At 37.4% G+C, this 21,880-nt stretch overlaps 1 protein-coding gene across 5 annotated transcripts in view; it reads right to left on the reverse strand.

Annotated features, from left to right (window-relative positions):
- The window catches only part of PTPRZ1 (protein tyrosine phosphatase receptor type Z1), a 144,210-nt gene that overhangs the window by 20,691 nt on the left and 101,639 nt on the right, over window positions 1–21,880 (reverse strand). For 3 of the 5 annotated variants that reach the window (XM_049813668.1, XM_049813667.1, XM_049813665.1), the window contains exons 11-15: window positions 21,713–21,756; window positions 15,489–19,068; window positions 11,589–11,733; window positions 4,237–4,328; window positions 818–903 (exon numbers count right to left, since the gene is read on the reverse strand). In XM_049813668.1, coding sequence (XP_049669625.1) covers window positions 818–903; window positions 4,237–4,328; window positions 11,589–11,733; window positions 15,489–19,068; window positions 21,713–21,756 — 3,947 coding nt within the window. The remainder of the gene's footprint in view (window positions 1–817; window positions 904–4,236; window positions 4,329–11,588; window positions 11,734–15,488; window positions 19,069–21,712; window positions 21,757–21,880) is intronic. The other 2 variants (XM_049813670.1, XM_049813669.1) reach the window with 1 other exon arrangement.

Raw genomic sequence — 21,880 nt, forward strand, 5'->3', positions numbered from 1 at the left:
TATGAATGTTTTACTTTCAGTATTGTTTTTGCAGCAGGAATATTACAATCATATTTTAAATTAATAGAGATCAACAAAAAACTTTTTTCCATCCCAACTGACTTATTTTGTTAGAAATCACTTGTCAAGAATTTTAATAGCACAGCTTCAATTACAGAGTTTGGGTTTATAATGTTTATTTTATGTGACATATTAGAAAATATCTATCTTTAAATTGCTTGTAATGCATATGAATGTGAAAAACAATGAAGTTCATTAGTTACATATGGTGATAGTAACATTATATGATGAGAGCATATGATTCAAAATTTTGAAATACCTCTTATGAACCATATACTTTAGGAAAGGAACTGTAAAGCTTTCACTACCACATATGAAGACTACATTAGCTCCCCTGTTAATCAGAAGTCTTGCCACGTGTACTCATTATTACTTCCATTTTTTTTCTCTGTAAATGGAACAAGCAAATGCAGGTAGCTTCTGCAAAATTCAATTGGCATTAGTGTTGGAAAAACTTTAGATCTACAACTGTATCTGAAGAACCATATAGATTGCATTATCTTTGCATAGTTTATTCACACAATCATTTAGTATTTTATCACAGTGATAAACATTCCCATTTGCATCCCAGTCCTGTTAGCTTTTATAAATCTCCCTAGTCTTTACGCATAAACAGTCCTTACTGGGCTCATATTTACATGCATTTATGAAATTAGTCCCCAAGTCAGAATGTAATGCCCAGCTCATTGTTTCCAGGCATTTAAACTATACATTATTTGTATGTACTAAGAAGAAAGATGATGTCATAGAGCCATACCTCAAATTCTTCAGAAAAACCATTACTTGCATGTAAATCTGCAACATGTTTTGGAAAATGCTTTATTGGAATTGCTCCAACATCATCTTAGGGGTGGGAAAAGACAAAAAATATATTTATGAAGAATAAAAAGCCAGTGACATATAAAGCAGTTCATATGTAGGCAAGCCACACAATATCCTGAAATAAAATTTTTGGCATGAACTTTGGATATACAACTCCCACAAAAATAAAAACACTCTTTAACACCATTAACATTTCTAAAATCATTCTCTAACACTTATACATTTCTAAATGACTATTCGGAAAGAAGATATAGAAAATGCCTTGCTAGGTCTTGCTCTGTCTTTAAGCCCCCCAAATCAAGGTGCAGATTCTGCAAGATGCTGAGCTTGTCTGTAAATTGAAGAGCACTCAGAACTCCCTGTGAAATCAAGGGGAAATGGGAGGATTAGCACTTTGCTAGAAGATGTTCAAAGGGAGAGGGTAGGAGCAGAGCTCTGAATAACACTGATAAAGAAAGAATGATCAGGGAGAGTCATGTGGGTGCTTTAGGCTCATTAGTATTGCACTGGGACTCTGATACAGTACATGGTCTAGCTGCACAGTCCCAAGCCTACTAAATTAATGCAGCATTATGCCAGTAGTATAATTTTAACTGATGTGTTGCATGTTCACATTGCCATCCAAAGGAAACGACAACTAATTTTCATCTTTTACTGCATTAGTGAGTCCTTCCAGTAGGGATTTTTCTCCCACATTCTCCCCATGATTCTATGATTACCTATTGATAATAATCTTATGTCAGACCCTGGGAGTATTGACTGCAAATTTTCATACCAGGCTTTATACTTCAAGTTTTAAGTGGTAGATTTAAGACTTTCTGGATACTCACAAAGACAATATCTACTTTCTCAGCCAATAAATGTGATTCGGGCAAGTTCTGGGTCCTGATACTGAGTCTGAATTTTCCATCTGATGTTTATGTTTCAGGACTTTATACAAATACAGAAAAACACTCTGGTGTAGAACATTCATTAGGGATCATGTCAAAAACCTTTGGGACTTTTAATCTTGTCTTTCCTGCAAATATGCTATGTAAACAAAGTCATCTGTTCTGTTAATTACCTGTTAAAGGATGACATTATTTCAGCTAGTTTTGGTTCTGAAGAATAATTTTTTTTAAAGCTTTTCATGTAAAAATATGTTTATTTCACAATTTGTAATTTCATCACTGTTTCATATGAGAAAGAAGCATCAATAACATGGAACAAGGACCTGTTATTTACATCAACAGATGTTCAGCATTTAGGCCACCTAATAATTTTAGCTTTCAGTTACCAAGAATTTGTTGATTCGTATTGAGATCCATCTGGTCTTCCACTTACATGAATGGATCTGAATACAAAAAGTGAATTTATCCAGTCAAGCCTAAAAGAAGCTGAAAAAAAATGTGTAACACTATCTTCACACTTTGAAGATGAAACCTGGCATAAAGTGTTTATTCTAATGATATGCAAACACAAAACCAGAAGGGAAAGTAAATGACCCTAAGAGCGAGGACAGTAAGGGAGAAAGAGATCTCAGATTTCGTCTAATTATCGTTTTATTTCCTTGCCAGTGCTAATCTCCCAATTCAATTGCTCCTGACTCCAGGAATATATTTTATATCTAGATGGCAGGTATCACTTGAAACTACTTAAAGGTTGATAGTGGGACCTAATATTACCCTGTAATTCATTATCTGTTCTGAATGCATCTTTGAATTATGCTGTGAAGTGCCAGAGCATTTTCTGTGAATAACTGCAATTCTCCTATCTCTGCCACTGAAATCCCACAAAAGGAAAACTTCATATATGATTTGATCTGTGGAGTGTGCTTTAGTCATAGTCATAATAAAAATTAAACTTAGCAGTTACAAAATGCTCTTCCTGCTCTACGCTCTTTGCCAGTATTAGATCGCAGTTAGTCTCAATTGTTGTAAAATTACACTGCTGAAACACTTGTGCAATAGAAAACACAAAAACTGCTCACTTGACTTCTGTTGCACACCAAATAAATCAGAAATATTTCCTCACTGCTTGCAGCTTTTTCTATAAAATATTTTATGTATCTTTCAGTCACTCAGAAACATCTTTCTCTTTAAGTTAATATTTATCAGTATTTCAGATGGAAAACCTCCAGCATCAAAACACATATTTTAAGCACTTAGAATAACTGTAAGTGCAATTCTGTCTTATGACAATGGAAAACACTATCTCCCTGAGGTGAGCTGGTCAGGAGAAATTGCAAGAAAATTATACAGTTGTACTGCAATATAGTTAATGACAGAGAGTAAGAGCAGAGATTTCCTATAATGATTGCCACTTGACATTCATATATAATCATGTTTTCTGAAAGCAAGCTATATCCCTGCCTATTAACCATTTAGAAGAAGGTTATGCATCTCCCAACAACACCAATCAATACAAGAGGCATTTAAAGATGCCTACAATTTAGTTACAACAGAAGCCTAATGTTTGGGATTTATTTAATTAAATGTGTTCACTAGTTATCTACGCAAGGGCTGATTTTGTTTCCCTTAGTCATTCCAAGGGAACCCACCCCCCTGTGTAACAGCACAGTTTGCAAATGCATTACTTGTGGAACAAGATATCCTTTTCTCATGGGTGAAAATATGGCTCGGGATCTGCTGCAGAATTAATCTATTATTTCAGCTACTTTTCATTCTACTCAGGTTGAAAAAGCTGGGAGGGCTGTGCATGCTCCTCTGATATTTTTTGAGGAGGAAAGAAAAGAAACAGTTTCTCCAAACAACTGTGGTGGATACGGAACCAGAAGATGCTAATGATATTCTGCACTTGTGTATCATTTTTATGAGAGGCTCACAGAGAACTTTCCAGTTGTAACTATGCTAGTAAAATCTGTAAGTTAAAGAAAATGTTGTAATTGCAAATGAAATTCAGATAGATGAGGCATATATTGCTCCTGCTGGTAAAAAGAATAGGTCATGTTCTATACACAGGTGACAAATTCAATTCAAGGCAGAAATACAGCAGAACATGTTGCTAGTGTAATCCTCTACTTTGGGACAGTGAACTAGAGCTATTTAGCGTAGCTGAGATGGCTACACTAGCAGCCATTTCTAGTGAGGCTACACCTCAAATGGCTAGAAGGCACAGTATATCTTTGAGTCAGCTCTGTAAGGTAAGGATATTCCTCTTCTGTGTTACCTACAGGAGAGAATATTAGTAACACTAGTCTCTGCCTACGTCAAGAACACCTGTGTTTATTAGTACAAGAGGGTACAAATCTCTGCTTTACAGATGTTACAGTCTGCGAAGAATTCATATGGACACATACAAAGCAGCATCTTCCAACAGATAACACCAATCCACAGAACAGTTGACAAAAAATACCTGAGACTGGGAAGATTGGAGCTGGGGGAGCAGAAATCACTCGAGGTGATGTATTATCTTCTAAATAGAAGTGAGCAGTCTGGAAACATTTCCTAGAGGGGAAGAAACATAAATAAATATTGCAAAAAGTAAAACATTATCTGAGACCTTTTGGAATTCTGGCGTTACTGAGTAAGAAAGAAAATCACCGTTTTGAAAACCAGTTTTCATGGAGTGTCAAATACTACTGCTATAACATAAATATTCCCCAACACACCACCAAATTATGCATACAACTTGAAGATACTACAATAACTCAACATAATACATAGTTCATGCATCTTTACCTATACCAGAGGCAGAAGATAGAGCACACATCAGACATAGTGAAAGCTGAAAGAGGAACTCAGCATCTGGAGCTACTATAGATGCTGCACAACAGCTCCAAGGATAAAAAATGCCATTATCTTCCTTGCTTATCCAAATTCGCACACATAATTACTGTTCCCTTTCATGGGATTATGCTAGCCCGAAGATGGAGCAGTGTACGAGATCAGTTCTGGTAATTCATTGATAGATCCTATTGCAGACACAGAAATGCAATAAAAGACAACATGCACTGTAACAGACAAAACGGCAGCTCTGGAACTACTATGACTGGGGCTAAACAATTTTTTCAAAATGTAATGGCAACACTAAGGGACACCTTAACCGAGGAGGACGTCCTGAAGTTGACAGACAGAAACAGGGGAATTTATAACTCCAGGAGATGCTAGCTTAGTTGCAAAAACATTGAAGTATGAATACAGAGGGAATCAACCTTAACCATGACCCACAATGTTATTTGTATCTGTGCTGTAATCCAGATGTGAAGATAATAAGAATAGCATCTGTTAAGAGTCCAAGCTATTCAAGGGACTAAATAACCAACTGCTGCTGTAAGCATTGCAAAGCCTCCTTAATTAAAAAATCTCCATATGATTAGACATGCTAATAACAATCTTTTCTCTGGGTCACTTAATCTATTTGAAATATTATTCACTAATTAAATTTAAAAAGAAATATATGCATCAGGAAAATACTAATCTCATTTTATATTTACACAATTCTGCTTCTTCAAAGCTGTTGGCTGAAGCTATTGTATAATTGCTCGCTATTTTTTGTAAATCACTGTTATTTTAAATTCTTCTGTACTGTTCCTGTATCACTGCACTGATAACCCCCCCATATAATCATTATAATCAAAAAGAAATTTTGAAGCCACTCTGAGAAATAGATAAGGAATATGCGGATGTTGTCATTCTTTTCAGAACCATTCATGTAGATCATAAAGACTTCGGTAAGCTTATTTGAATTAAGCCTCTGGGAAACATGTCCATGCTCTTGGAATGTGTTAGGGAATTTCTGTCTGTGTACAATGCAGATTCTCTTAAAACACAAGAAAAAGTGGACAGCTACCTCAAAGGGAAAATTGTGGCATTCAAAATAGTTCTGGTTATTCACATAGCAATTAAATTTGAAGTCCTCTAAAAGAATCCTCTAAAAGCACATTTGTGATGTTCATGGAGCAGCTTTGGCTTTGCATGAAATGTTTGGAGTAAGACTACCCATTAGGTACTTAGTTTTACTTAGAAATAGCAATTTTGGATGCAGACCAAGAACAACACATTCAGGATGTGCTTGGAAACATCTTTCAAATTTTAAAGAGGCTCTAGCACTAGCACCCCATAGAGTTAGCGGCTGTTGAGGTGAGAGAGGCTGTCTCAATGCTAGCATAATACTCAAGAGTTAGTCTCAGGACTGTGGGCAAAATGTCTGTTAGAGGTAGGCAAGTACCAAAGTGCTTCAAATCACTAAAGTTTCGGAAAATTTGGCCCTGCCTGCTGGGCACAGAGAATGCTGATGTACTGTATTTATTAAAAACAGTACCCACCAACCAAATGTGCCAACCAGTCTGACACTAAAGCTCTAAAACCAAAAAATGCCCTCCCCCTAACGCCTACTGCTTATGAACAATGACCATACATAAAGTTTATGGACTAACGTTACAGAGTTTTGTCACCTCCTTGCTTGGGAAAGGACTGAGCTAAAAAGAATTTAATTAGCATAATGGCTTTCACATCTAAAGCAGTACTTAAAATGCCCTCAAAATATGCCATACATTCACTATCCCTCACTGAGCCACTGTATCTTTAATCTTTAACAAGTTAATTGTGGCTGAAAATAAATTACACCCTTAGCACATTTGGGAGACAAATTCATAGCAGTTGACTTAACCTGTAATAAGACTCATAAATAGGCACTCCATCTGCTTCTGCATCAGCAGTGAAAGCCTTCACGACTAAATCTAATGTTAATAACCACGTCTCGTTAATTATCACTTGTTGTTAATGAAAAAGTGATGACTATTTCAAACTTCCAGACAAAGGTCCCATCACTCAACGTTAACCTGATTATTTAATTTACACCTTTCATCACAGCATTTAGATCTTCAACCTAAAACTGTAATTTGTAATTTAGACACCGCGCTGCTTTGAACACACGCTTTATATATGGAGATAGTGCTAAACCACTGAATTAATTAGAGTGTCTGTATCTGTACAGGAAGGCATGCAGCAGCAGCTCTTCAGTTTAACAGGAGGGATACTAGATCTGAACGAACACTTAAATGTGAACTGCTTAGGACAAGGCTATGCCTCACACCGCAGAGGACGTTGTTTTTCTGGTGTGCGAGCCCCCGGACCTTGGCTGGAGAATATGTGCTGCCTACTTCTCCCCTGGGGCAGGGACTGCTCAGAGCTTGACTGGGACCGTCACCAAGGCAGGCAGCGCAGCACGGCGGTGTGTGTGCGTGTGAGTGTGCGCGTGTGCAGGGTGTTCAGCACTTGTGTCGGCCAAGGAAGGAACTGAACCTGGGAAGTCAGCGGCATCTGTGACAGGATGGGTTTGCACATCCACTGCTCACCCAGAATGGTCTTAGAGGCACGATTACTTCTTTCTCTGAGAATTTCAGGGGCTTTTGTGCTCACAGGATATCTGCCAATAGGTATTCGCAAACACTTATTAGAATTTATTTTTAAATGGTTTCAATCATTTAAAGATCTGAGGGATCCAAAGGATCTTTAAATGGATCCTCAGTGGATCCACTGATTCAAATTATTCCATTTTCAAATGGTTCCAATTATTTTTTAAGTGCTTGTCAGATGAAATTTTCATTTTCAGATTTTATTAACACTTTTATTTATAATTTGATGTCACATAGGTAAGAAGTTTTTCCTTCATGGATAGATGAGTGTGGCTTTTGTAAATTTAAATCTGTTTTTAGTGTGTCTCTGCATGTGCGAATTTAACTATCCTTCTCAACTCTGTTTCCATAAACCTAACACAGGACTCAAGGAATCAGTTCAAATCATGGATAAGAAAATGAACATTCTCTGACAGCTGTGTTTCAAAGATATAGGGTGGTAGAGGAAAGTTAAAATTTAAATGACTACTCAGGGTGTTGTCTGTCATTGGGTTGGTCATTTCTGAAGCATTGCTGTCATGTAACTTCTAGGAGGCTTCATGACAGCCAGCTGATATTCAATATGTTTATAGATACAAACGTAGCTGAAACTGCATTAGCAGTCTGCTGTTCCCATTATTAGAGCTAGTGTCTTACTGAGATTCACATATATTTGTTGAAAAAGAATCCTGAATGGCGCAACTCCCACTGACAACTGTTACCATTTTACTATTTTCCAAGCTCTTTTTATGATAACCATTATAAAAATTGATCTGCACAAATAGCTTGACATTTCTTCCTATACATCATTTCATCAGGTTTATTTTCATTGATCACTTCTATGAACTGTTCCAAAACAGTACACACAAGCACAAGCAACTTCCAGTGTATTATATGTTGGTATAGAGAAACTTTCATTTTCAGTCACCTTAACAGATACAGTTAATTCAGCAAAATAGGCAGGATGAAGCCATCCATAAATGAAAAGAACAGAGTAAGGAGATTCAAATATCCCTGCTGCATCTCTGCTGCACTAGTCAAGTAGACAGATACTGAGAGAGATGGATAAACTCTAGATTTGGACAGAAAATTCCCTCTAAAGATGTAAAAAACCCCTATCCAGACAACAAGGCCATTAAACAGGCAAAAGAATCTCCTTGTTTATTCCACCGTAATCTTAATCACACTGAAGAAATGAAAGGAAAATGACATTGCTCGAAAATTGCTTGAATTACAAAAGATTTGATATGCAGAACTAGAGTAGTTCAAAATTGCATATTTTCCTACTGGCAATTAGACAATCTTTAGACAATATTGCCATTAAAAGTTTTCATCCATGTCAGAGAAATGAATATTTTATCACAGAAAGATTGAAATTGTGCCTAATGAGATAGTGAAGAGATTGGGGAATTTCCTCAAGTGCTGATTAACAATTTCATGTAAAAAAACCCAACAACCTAAACCCAAACAACAGATGGTACAGAATTATTTTTCTGATACAAGTCATTCAAGTGAAGAACAAAATAATTTTGCCTTTTTTTAACCTTGAGAAACTGGAACTTGTCGCTCTTGGTAGTTATTTGGTTTTTAAACCAAATAACACACATTTTGCATACTAAACACACATTTTGCATATTCAAATTAGGAGCTAATAGCGGAAACAACTCAAAGCGCTAATCACTCAAATACCCAGCTAGGACATACTGATGCAATTTTTTAAGTACTGTTGCCAAAGGAATATAGAATAACTTCTTGCAAACCTAAACTTTTTATGAACTTTAATAAGTGAAAATAATTGGCCCACATGAAAAAAGAAGTATTATAAAAAGAAACATTGACAGCTTACACTAATTATTTCAAAATAAACTAAATCAAACCATAAAAATTCTTACAGACTTTATACTAATATTTTCCAGGCTTAATAAAAACTGCATAGCAATGAAGTTAATGTTCTGATTTTTCCCAGGCTTTAAAAAGAGGTGAGGGTCTTGGCACCTTTGAAAGAGGGCCACAAAGTCCTGCCTACAATACATACTGTTTATGTTTCATTCCTCTGAAATAAGAAACATGTTACTGGTGTTACCATAATGCCAAGAAAATTTTCTTGAGGATTAACAAAAAAAGAGCTCCATATTTTATTTTGTAGTACACAAGAAATACAGAAAAGATTAAATTCAAGTCAAGAAGATATTACTGCTAAAGGGATTTTTGTTTTATTTTGAAAGACCTATGTTACAGAATTGTTCATTCCCAGAGAAAGAATAAAAAATGAACACAACGTTATTTGATAAAAACAAGCTTGTAACGTGTAGGATTACTAGAACTGCAGTGTACAATCAGGGTCTTAAAATGGATGGTGTTCTTTGGCAAATAGAAGAGATTTCAAATACTACTTAGCATCAGGGATGAAACCCTTTGGAAGATGAATATGAACATTCATGTTGCGTAACATGAAAGACAGGAAAAGGTTCTCAATATGAAAGTGCTTAGCTGGAAATCCTGTGATGGACAGTATAATTACCCAACTAGACATAAACTAAGAAAGGAGTTACGCAATTCTTACAGAAACTAACTACTTCTTTGAAAGAAGGAGAAACCTTTCTGAAAATTCATTGCTCAAAAGTGTCTTTAATATGCTGAAAGCTGACTGACTCGCTAGCGCACTTGCCTGGAACAAAGGAAGCTCAAACTCAATTTCTTAAGGCTAGTCTGTTCAGAGATGGGATGTATTCTGCCCCTGTGTGGGACACACCCTGCTGGGTCAATAGAAAACCAGTGTCAGGACACTAGAAAAGTCAGTAAACACAATCCTGACATCATAGCCTAGAGATTACAGTAGTCAGTAACTTGGAAAGGGCAGTCTGTGGTCTAGTTCCTCTTTCTTCACCACCTTCATACATTTTAGATTAAGCAAGATTGAATAGGGGAAAAAAAAAAAAAGAAGAAACAAGCTCTGGAAGCATCTGTGAGATGTTTGGGCCTGCCTTCCCCCTTGTTCGTACAGCTCTTGGAAGAGCAAGGTCGTGTTTCTTTCTGCTAGTTTACATGTTAGCACTGCAAAAGCAGCAGAAGGATCAGGTTCCCAGCAATCACCAAAGAGCAAGAATCTCCATGGCAGGAAGTTTTTCAACTTATCTCCCCCTTCTGGACCACCACAGTGTTTCCTCTCTGGCAACCTGCACACTCAAGGAAGCATTAGGGTTGTGCCTGGATTTTGAAAGCCCTATGAGAACTTAAGCAGACGTATCCCTAGAAAGACTCTCTGGCTTTATCTAGAACCAATGAAACAGAGCCAAAGGCTTGAGCACTGCTGCACACTGTCACATGGCTAACTAGATTCCTGGCATGTTTTTAGCTCAGGCCAACTCACATTATTTCACACAGTGCTTGACACAGTTTGGGGTTAGCACAGGGCAGACTATCCCCAGTAGGTGAAGTGAATGCAGCCACTCTCTTTTCCCCCGCTGTGAGGGAAGAGACTTTAGCTGTACAGAAGAGATCTGTGCCATGCCAGCTGGTCTGTTTTATTTCACAGTACAGATATAGTCTTTTGCCCTCACTGATTATGTTATCGTGACTTCTTATAGCTATCACTTCTCTTTAGCCTATTTTTTTTTCTTTCTGTCTTATCAATTTATCAAGTCACAGAGAAATACGCCCATGAGGGAATCTGAGCATGGTGTGCAGCACATGAAACACATCCTTAGTTACCCACTGAATGGTTTAAAAAGCTGGGGGAGCAAATTTTGGTTTGGCAGAATCACAAAGTATAACAATTTTTTATCACAGAACATCATAAGAGCTACTCAGTAAATGATTTAAAAACATTTATACTATTATAGTACCATTAAACTATCCTATTTCTGTCTCGCATACAATGTCCGCTACAGCACACTCCTACAGTCCTATATGAATTGCTTATTCACGTAGTCCTATTGAGGACCATAGATTCTCATCCTAAATCGACAATTACCTTTTTTAAGTGTTAAAGGATTGGAAAGATAGGAAACAAACTCATGCCATGCTATTTATTTTTCTTCTCCCTCCTGTTCTTCCCAGTGCTCTGTTAAGTCACTTGGCTTCTAGGCATTAATAATCACAAGTAATTGTTTACTAAAATCTCTCAATATGGAAATAAACTATTTGCAATGGTTCAACCCTCTGCAACCAAAAAGAATTGCAGTCGAGCATTTTGGACAGAAACCACCTTATTTTGTCAGCTTTATCTCACTGCAGCACTGGGAACAATACAAAGACACGGTGAGAGACAAGATCCAGCTTCCCTCCCAGCTCAATAATGTCAATCACATTTTTCAAATCAGAGCTCTTTAGAACGGAAAAAAAAAAAACCAACCAAAAAACAACTTACCTCCAGTATATGAGAATACCCACAAGAATCACTAGACAGATAAAAGTCAGGGCTGATACGACCACAAGTGGTATAACTGTCTTCTTCTCTGATTCCAGACTCTCAGCTAGACCGATACGAGACTCATGGCTACTATTACTTGCCTCTGCAGTCAGAGAAAATTGAAACAGTCCATGTTTAATTTCTGAGACATGCACAGCACGAGTGAATGTGTCTTATAATGAGCCTACTTAATACCACTTACCTCTATTTTTAACTATGTACTGCAGAAAGTGTATACATTTGCAAACCAGCTTACAGAAAATAAGCAGACAGAGGGTAAAGCAAAGTGTTCAAGCTTATGTGACTCAGCCTTCCAGCAGTGGAGACTTCTCTTTGTAAGAATAGCAGGTTGTTGTTAAAATATAGGAGAAGAAAGTTTTTTATTTTCATCTGTTTATTAGCTGAAAGCCAACTGAGTTAAGGAGTCTGAATATATAATATTGGAATGTGTAGAGAACTTTTTGATATTAAACTGTCACTCATATAATGCAAAATCACTTCTTTGGCTAATAGTTTAATAGGAGAATTTTCTTGAAATGGTCCCTACGTGCTTGCCATATTGCACTTAAGCTTTCTGTATTTTAACACATTGCCCTTTCTGTAACTCACCTTACAGGTACATCCTGCTTCCTTTGAATCTGACTGCAGTACTTCCTCCCCCAACTATATGTAAGCCAGAATTAAATTTCCTATCTCCATCTTACAGGTGATCAAATTATATGGATATTGTCTAGATTTTACATTTCTGTCAGCCTTGTAAGGCTGGGTGACAGAAAGATTTGGACATAGGAATCTGTATGAAGATTAAAACAATATATTTTATAATCTCATTAAATATTGCATTAAATAAATGCAATCTTGCATTTTTTAACTTTCTTCACACCTCAAGAAGTAAACAGTTTAAAACTGTGATTTTGACACAAAATAACGGATTATTTTCAATCTGTGCAGTTTACTGTGATCTGTGACCATTATATGAGTTAAAACACAGAAATAAGCACTTTTGCACTTGTTAGAATTAAACCTCTAGATTTTCTAAGAATGTTTTCTGCTTTTCTGAACAGTCGTAAGTCAGTGACTGTTCTGTATGGGAGCAGAATTTTGCTGTTTAGAAATCAGCTGCACTCCATTGGAATTTCAAGGGACCAATTCTACATGAATAAAAAGCTTTCAGACAAGAGGGAGGAGGGAAAAGAGTTGGATCAAAAAAAACCCCCAAACCCCCAACAAAACCCAAAAAACAAATCCCATGTTCTAAATAGCGTGTCAAAATCCAAACAGCTTCACACAGTACAAATTTTCAGGCAGCTCTCTGCTTGCTTCCATTTTCTTGAATTTAGGGGCTTTCAGGACTTTATATGCAAAAAGATCTAGGCTCTGATCTTGCAGATGTCTTCGTTTTAGTTCAAAGTACTCTAACACTCTAATCAATCTGTGCTCTTTAAATCCTGTAGCTCAGTGGGCAAAGTGATTGCAGGCACAAGTTTATTCTGAAAAATCTGTCCCCGAGTTTCTGATGAGTAGGCCAAACTCAGCATTTCCTATTGATTTCAGAAGAAACTATGTGTATGCATGAGAGATCAGAATATGATCCCTTTGAAGCATTCATACTTGCTTATCCAACTCTGGACTAATTCACAGCATAAAACCCAGTCTTATCTGTGTGATGACAGGGTTCCTTCAAACTACATGACCAAATCCTACTAGGATTCCTTCTATGGGGAATGAAGAGCAGACTTCTGTAACTGAGGGTTTCTTGCCTACTTGGCCATCACTCCAGTGATGGTGGCTGAAAAGGCAGTCTCATCTATAGTAGATTTCTTTGCCTCCTAATAAGTGATGTGTTTGGATCCTTTGCATATTTCTTTATATTAATTTCTCTTAAGAGTTTTTCAACTGAAGTTGCAATGTTTAGGTAGCCATAGAGGTCTCATGGAGAAAGGCCTAGTTCAGAACAAGCATAAATATGTATCAACAACTACAAAGACTGGGAAAAGTTTAACTGACAATTCTTTCTGTAATGGTCACAACAAGAAGACATTTCACCAATATCTGGTGAATTCACTGTAATGTATAAATAAGTTCTCAGCTGAGAGTTTCATTTCATTTTGGTTTTTGTTTATAACTGAATTAAGCAAAGATGTCTTTGATTTACAGGAGACCATGTTAGACATGCTCACATTGAATTTTCAATTTATTAAAAGACAATATTTGGCATCATTTATTGGAAAAAATAATGTACATGAAATGATACTGTATAGTGTCTTTCAATAATATCTAGAAGACAAACTCTGTCTGTTGTACTCCTACTACTCCTACTACTCCAGTAACATATAATCCTTTTCGAGTTACTATCAGTAACAATTCAAATGACACCCGTTATGTAAACTACAAATCTCTTATGGTAACACTCATTCACATTAGTAACATAAGTTTTCAAATATTGATGTTCTTTTTGCTTATCTTTAAATAAATGTTATGCATTTTACACAATGTGGTAACTACTTACCTACTGAACTGATTCACTTATTCAGTTTTATAACACCTACCTTGTTAGGTCTCCTACTAATTTCAGTATGTTGTCTATCTTCTTTTAATTTTTGTTTTCTATTTTTCACATTCTACTAGCCCCAGCTACAGAGAGTGTCAATTTACCACCTTTTTGCATTAGTATTCTGTTGCTCATGAGTAATATGACCTCATGTGATTTAACTGTGTATTTGTAGGGCTGGGCTGAAAATTTTCCATGCCTTGTGGATTCCATTCCTTAGTGGCTTTAGTTGAATGATACTGCCCTCTACAGATGCTGTGAGTACTTAATCGAAGTTCAATCTATTTTCTAAAATACCTATTCAACCTTGTTTGGTTTGGGGTTTTTTGTGTTTTTGTTTTTGTTTTTTTTTCAAACATCATAGATAATTTCTGACTTTACTCTTGGATTTGTTTCTGACTTTACTCTTGGATTTTCAATACTCTAACAAGAGGCAATGGAAATTACATGTCTGAATACTTCAGATTTTCCACAATGAGTTTTTAAATAGAAAGGAAATGCTTGATATTTATCATGTTTTTATCTATGTGATGTTCAGTTTTGCCTTCTGACCTTATCCTTGGAATCACAGACCACAAATACCCTCGGTGACTTTAAGAGGACTAACTAGGAAAATAGCACCAAATATAAACAGGTACAGAAGAATCTGGCTCTAAGTATTTTGGAAATATGCAAATCTGGCACAAAAAGTCTGCATCTCACTGAAATCTGAAGGTGGCATACAGAGTAAGAATGAAAATGAATGTTTTTATGAGTTAAGATGAATCAGAATCAAACTGAAGCATCTTCTTCCTTGCTCAATACATCTTAGAAAATACAAACCAAACACAAGGAGAAAATGTGCTGCTGTTAAGTTAAAAACCAGAATCTCAGAGGTATGTTTCCTCTGGCAGAGGCATGATTTCCTCTGATGTACTTCCATAAGGGGAGCATTTGTCTTTGTACAGAGAACTTACATGCCTCTTTAACCTTTAAAACTAAAATTAAACAATTAACATTGAAACAAATTCTGGTTTTAGATTGTGCACCACCCAACTTCTGCTGACAGTATGCATCTATCCAAAAGCAGAGCATGAATCTTCTTACTGAAGAGTATTTCAGGTGCAGTTTTAAGTAGCCAGAAGAAGCATTCACAAGATAGCCAGCTCAGCATGCACCCCCTGTTCCCCAATGCTTCCTTAATCACACCCACTGGCACTGTTACGGTCTCCTTTTATTATACGTAGATAAACCTTCTCATTCTCTATGGCACAAAAATATCCCCTCACAGCTTTCCACGGTATTCATTAGACTTATCCATAACTAACCTGCCTCAGAGATGTTGAATACTGATGAGTGATCGCTAGTAACAGATGAGGCTGATGACTGTGATGATCCAGGAGTTAATTCTGAGTTACCTGCTTCAACTGCCCCTTCAGTGTCTCTCTCATTAAGGTCAGGAAAACTGAAATCTGTTGAAGTTTCATTATCATTAAGGCTATCTGAGGTACCTTGGCCAGAACCACTTTCTTCATCACTTGTAAAAACAGCCCAAGACTTAGACTCTGATGTGTTTTGCAATGGGACACTAGCAGTCTGAATGTGGCTCTCCAAAACTGTTGCCTCGTTGTGCTTCTTAGGTATCACACTCGCTGTCAAAGTCGGTACGGATGTGTAATTACGTCTGTCCATGGCATGGTTTATCTGACTGTCTGATGCAGCAGTTGAAATTTTCTCTTCTTCTTCAGGCTTCTCAGAATGTGAGCTTATAATTAGGTTACTCTGATCCTTGTTATTGTTTACCTTTGTATTTTGTTCCTCTACTACCATATCCTGAGCTTCTCTATGGGAAGTGCATGAGATACAGTTACTTACAGGGAAGCCATCGTCATATTCATCGTAGTCATCCTCAACTACAGACGGCCACAAATCAGTACTGGACATAATACTGGGAGACAACCCAGAGGATTCTCTAGAAGGAACCAGCAACCTACTCAAAGTTACAGGGATCTCACTTTTGGGAGGAACAGCCGTAACAGAAATATGTACATTTGGTAAAGGAAGAGTGTGATGAATGGACACGTCAGAATCAGAAACAACTGCAGGCATATGATCAGGATCAAAACCAAGTGTAGAACTTGAAGAGACACTGGCAGCCTCACTTCTTTCAAAAACACTTGAAGAGATATGGCTATCTGCAGGAGTAGCTATGTGTGGTAATGTGTCACCTGTTAGGAAGGGAGTTGTCATGGCATTCGCTGCTTGGGGGGGAAAGGCATTTGTATTTTCTAAACTGGTCAGCTGGAATGAAATATCACTACTGTACAATGTAGGCATAACCTGCTGAACATCTTCACTGTTAAACAAACTGGATGAAACATATTCCTCACTTGCATAAGAAACAGATAAACCTTGAAGTGACGCTGTGGGCTTACTAAAAGTGTTTGGCAACATATCAGCAACGGAAGGTGTAGATGTAGAATGCAGCATGGTTTCAGTTGTAGCAGAACCTGGTGCCATTTGATGCAATATTTGGTCAAATGTAGAACTATCTTTATGAACCCTGGAGCTTTCAGCCAATATTGGATCACTAGGCACAACTGCAGCTGTGTTAAGTAGAGTGCCATCGCCAGAAGATTGGAAGGAGGATTGCAGTAATGCTTCGTTATTTAATGTAGCTGAGGTCTCATAAAAGTACGGCTGAGTCGAGGATAACATTTTGCTATAAGCAGGGGCAGAGAGAGCTTGATCTGAGCTTGCACTAAGCATAGGTTTAAGCAAAGTGTCATCAAAGGCTGGAGTTGTAACATGCAAAGGCTGAACGGAAAGGTGATTTTCTGTAAGTTTACTAATATCATGATCAAATATCTTAGTAGTGGGAAAAGCGAGAGAGACTGGAAGGATTCCCTTTGTGCTAGAAACAGGAAGTGGGCTTTCTTGCAGAGACGTATTCTGCTTAATTACATCATTATTAGAAACAGATGTAGAAAGTTCAGGTATCACTTTACTTTCAGCATTGGAAGCCATTTCACTTAAAGAAGAGGAAATTTGCAGCTCTCTCTCATCTCCATATATAACATCACCTTTTTGAAGCATCTTATTAACATCACTAAACCCAGATGATTCATATGTAATTTCATCTACAGAATCAGAGGAAGAAATGTTAAGTACCATCAAAGTATCTGTATCAGGCAAAAGGGACTCACTACCAGAGTATGCTTCAGACCAATCCATATCACTAGATAGAGAGCGCGTAGGCTGCAGCAAAGTATCAGCTTGTGATATTACAGAAGAAGTTTTATGCACCAGTACATTGTTATAGCTGCTAAATAAAGGATCTTGACGAAATACGTCAACAGAATCATGCACAAATTCTGCAGAGTCATAGGAAACAGTAAAGCTTTGGAGGGAGCCCACATGACTAGACAAAGCATAAGGAAGTTCAGACATTGTAGATAGTACATGCATATTTAAATCACTGCTGGATGGTTCAACTTGAGAAAATATGTGAGTTCTATTATGACCAAATATCAGTGTCTCTGAAGCAGCATGAGTAGTCTGATGTGACACCACATCAGCATATTGAGCAAGGCTTGGCTGTATTAATGTATCACCCTCTGCCAATGTCAAAGAAGCATGCAGGGACACCTTATCACTTGCAACAGCTGGAGTAGCACTTTGTGGAAACATTTGAGAAACTGTATACAAACGGTGAAACATTTTACTACTGGAGGAAGCAGAGGAAAATGTAAGCAAAGGTACATCATCAGAGGAAGACAGGGTGGGTTCAAATGACACATCAACACTGGGAAATACAGGTGTAGCATGCAAGGTCACATCACTATCTGATGTAGCAGGGGTAGTGTCGAGCATCTGAGAGTCAAACAATAAGGGGGTGACTAGAGGAAACACTTCACTACTGTAGGAAGGTTGAAGAGGTATCTCACCATTATAGACTGGTTGAGTTGTCTGAGAGAGTACCTCACTGGCAGCAGAAGCAGAACCATATTCTCCAGAGCTTGAAGAGATAGAGTGAGGTGATAATTCAGCAGAGGAGAAAGCAAAGGTAGAATAATGTGGCAATTCTAAATCCGCATCTGAAGTGTCTTGTGAAACCACTGGGCTGCTGGAATAGGGCACGGTAGCTGGCTTTAATCCCTCTACATAAGCATCAGTGTAACTGGTCTGAGACAATTGCCTGCTATCCGATGTATCAACAGATTGAGTTGTCAGATCTGTAGCATTACGAAACCATACATTTCCATCAGTGGAAGAAGCATGCTTTGGAGGCTCATCAGAGCTTGAGGGTGCTACACCTTCTGAAACATACTTAATGGAGCCTTGGGAAAGAACATCATGCATGCTTATATCTGGGCTTCCTGAAGGAAGGGTGTCTTCTTGGGACGTCTCCTCTGTAACCAACTGTGCTGAAGAAGTGGTAAGAACTGAACTCCAAGAGTCATCAGATTCCTGATGAGGCTTAAAAGGAGACAATAAGAAACCTTCATCACTATGGCCAGTAGTGGTTATTCTTGTTGGTTCAGTGCCTGAAGAAAGGTATATGTATTCTTCTTCCACACCTTTGGTGGAGTCAATGAGTTGAGGAGGAATTCCAGTAATTGTTCGAGATTCCAAAAAAGGATCTTCCTCTTCTTCTGAAATTTCACTAGCAGGTGGAGAAGTAGGATAATAAACTGCTTTGAAAACATCATCCTTACCATGCAATTCTTCTTCTCTTGTTAAGTATCTATTTGTTTTAGCTTCATTGGGTTTTGTCCCCATTTTTTCTTGACTGTAGCTGGATGTAGTCACCTGGAAATCTTTCCTTATTTGGTTTATTGTACTGTCAGTGCTAGGAATCACTGCAGTTTCTTCATCCACCTCTGTTTCCTTTTCATCAACTTCATCCTTTGAAAAAATACCATAGCCGAAGACAATTAAAAATGTTTATAGACACTGTACACAAACGGAAACCAAAACTGCAACAGTACATTTTTCCTGGCTCTATAAAAACAGGAGAGGCGAAACAAGACAACACTTGAGAATACTGTTGGTCTTAAAGCAAAATATTTAGCTGCCAGAACAGGTATCCTCTCCTGTCTTGAAAATATTACTTATTTGCAATACAAACAAAAAAATCCTGTGTCACAACAACTTCTTAAATACTGTGTTACTTTTACTCTGTTTGAGAGACAAAACCCACTCATAGTATTTATTTACTTTATTAAAAAAGCTCTACCTCCTTCCTAACAAAGTGCAATTGTATATGCAGCACACATCAATGAAAAAATGGTTTTGCTGTCAGAACATCTTAGAGATTTATACTAATATCCCAATGTTAATTAAATTGTCATAGTAACAGAATTTAACATATTTAAAACATATTTATGACCTGTCCTTAAATCTGCTGAATCTTCAGAGTTTTCTGAAAAAGAAGACTTCAGGATGGTCAGCATAACTATAACAGTTTCACAGGTGTTGTGAGTGATACCACCTAGTCCCTGTTAAGACCCTTAGTTTGCTAAACATGAATAATGATACTTTGTGAAAAATCTGTGTTAAAGAGTTTTGACTTTTAAGGACAGATCAAAAAAAGAAAAAGAAAAAAAAATACATGCCTAAATATAATTGGGATTTAGGCAGTGCTTAAGGATCTCAGTTCAAATCTTTTTGTCCCCTCTCCAACTTTCCCTGCCTCAAATCAAAAAATGGAACATGGAAGCATCTAACTTGCTCAGCGGGCATTTTTGTTTTGACCTAGACACAGCAGTACCCACAGCTCTGTGCTGTGCCCCCATCTAGAACTGCACCAGAACCAAACCTGTCCAACCATAACTCTGCAAACTAGATTGAGGGGCATCTTCAGTTTCTGAAGGGACTTGATTTGACAGGCACACATAGCCCTAAGAGACATCAGCAGGACAGAGCCTCTCGCAAAATACAGTTGCAACTCCTTTTGCTTTTGAAGATCTGGCTTGGTGATGTGCTGGCAAAGCCCACCCATTTTTATTCAAAAGCATAATGTTGAGAGAAAACACCCAGAAGACAGTAGACAGGGACACAGTTATCAGTCTAAGAAATCCTCAGTTCCCAATATAGTTTAGGCTGAGTAGATCTCTCACTCCTGCACTGAAGTGAACAGAGCACAGCAGAGAGAAGAATGTAAAATCAACAGCCTTTGAAAGAACGTGCCCAAGATGAAGCACTGCTGAATAAACTATTAACTGGGGCATTCAGCTAATAGGAGTTGTTAGCTTTTATCCAGTCTCACCAGACTGAGGGCTTTAACCACTAGGCTAGAGCTGTGCTTCACACTGCAGTCCCTTTTTTGTACCAGGAACCTCTACTGCACTGACACAATATAAGGTACCTCAGACATGAATCTCAGGTTTGGATTTCATTCCAAGAACTATATACCTAAAATGTAGGGACAGCAGCACCTAGACTACGTGTCCGCAAACCCGGACTGGACTGGACAGGCCCTTGTTTCTGAAAATGGACTTTCTGTAGGGCAATGCCTGCACTTTTAATCTTTCTTGGTTCAAGTAAAAATCACTTGACATTCACTGGCACTCAGTTACTGTCCTGACAGATGCAATATAATAATCTAGATACGTAGCTTACAGCAACAGAGAAATAACTGTAATATTGGTTACTCAGCATCCACAAATACAAGGGAGGGCAAATAGACAGACAGGTAAGCACAGGCTGTCTATTTAATGAACAAGGACTTGCCACTCAGTGAGAATGTTGTGGTCATGGATTGAAACTATAAAATAAAAATTCTGAGGGATTACTTGATACAAATGGAGGTCTTACTGAAGGAACTGTCCATATTGTACAATTGGTATTAGAGACTGTTAAAAACTTCATTCTGATATTTTCACCTCTCTCCTTGCTGGCACACCAGAAATCTAGTTATCAAATATGAAGTCTGCAGACGTTATCATAAAAACATCCAAAATTATGTAAAATAGGGTTATACTGTAAAGTTTAACTTGAGTTCAAGAAGTAAGAGTAAATGACCCTCCAAGAATTTTGGAATAACTGTTAAATTCAACCGATAGCACACTGATGGCAGACACACATAAATCTCACTCTTCAGCACAACTGCCTTCCTCCCTTACTTTAGTTTACTACACACTAAGAGCATCATAAGCAAGCCCAAGTCAGATTTCTCTTGAAACAAACTAAAAAGCCTAACACTGGGTGACAGCTTTGATTCTGCTAAATAAACAATTTTGTCAGACTTCACTCAGAAGTGACAGTAACTTGATGCCCCATTTTCAAAAATATTTAGGCATACCCTGTCATATCCCTTACTACTCCATCTATCTCCAGCCCCAGATAACTAGTGAGGTATCTCTAGAGTTATCTAGGGAGAAATATAGCTGAAAGAGAAGGCTGCATATGCATATATGTATGTATATAAAAATGCAGATAATACATTCAGTTGGTGACATAGTTTTGTAAATTTTCACAGAATATAAATTAAATTTAGTTGAAATGTATGTATTTGAAATAGTCTCTTAAAAATAAATGAATGCTATACCTCATATTCTTCAGTTTCATTCAGTTCAGGAATGAGGTCAGCCTCTATAAAACAAAAATACACACCGTATCATCCAACATTTTAAATTCACAGAATTATTAATTCTGCAAGGACTCAACTGATTAGTTAATAAATTTATTGAGACCCAGTCTAAGATGTTTTATAGGA

Source organism: Accipiter gentilis, chromosome 11, assembly GCF_929443795.1.
Source record: "Accipiter gentilis chromosome 11, bAccGen1.1, whole genome shotgun sequence".
NCBI classification, from domain to species: domain Eukaryota; kingdom Metazoa; phylum Chordata; class Aves; order Accipitriformes; family Accipitridae; genus Astur; species Astur gentilis.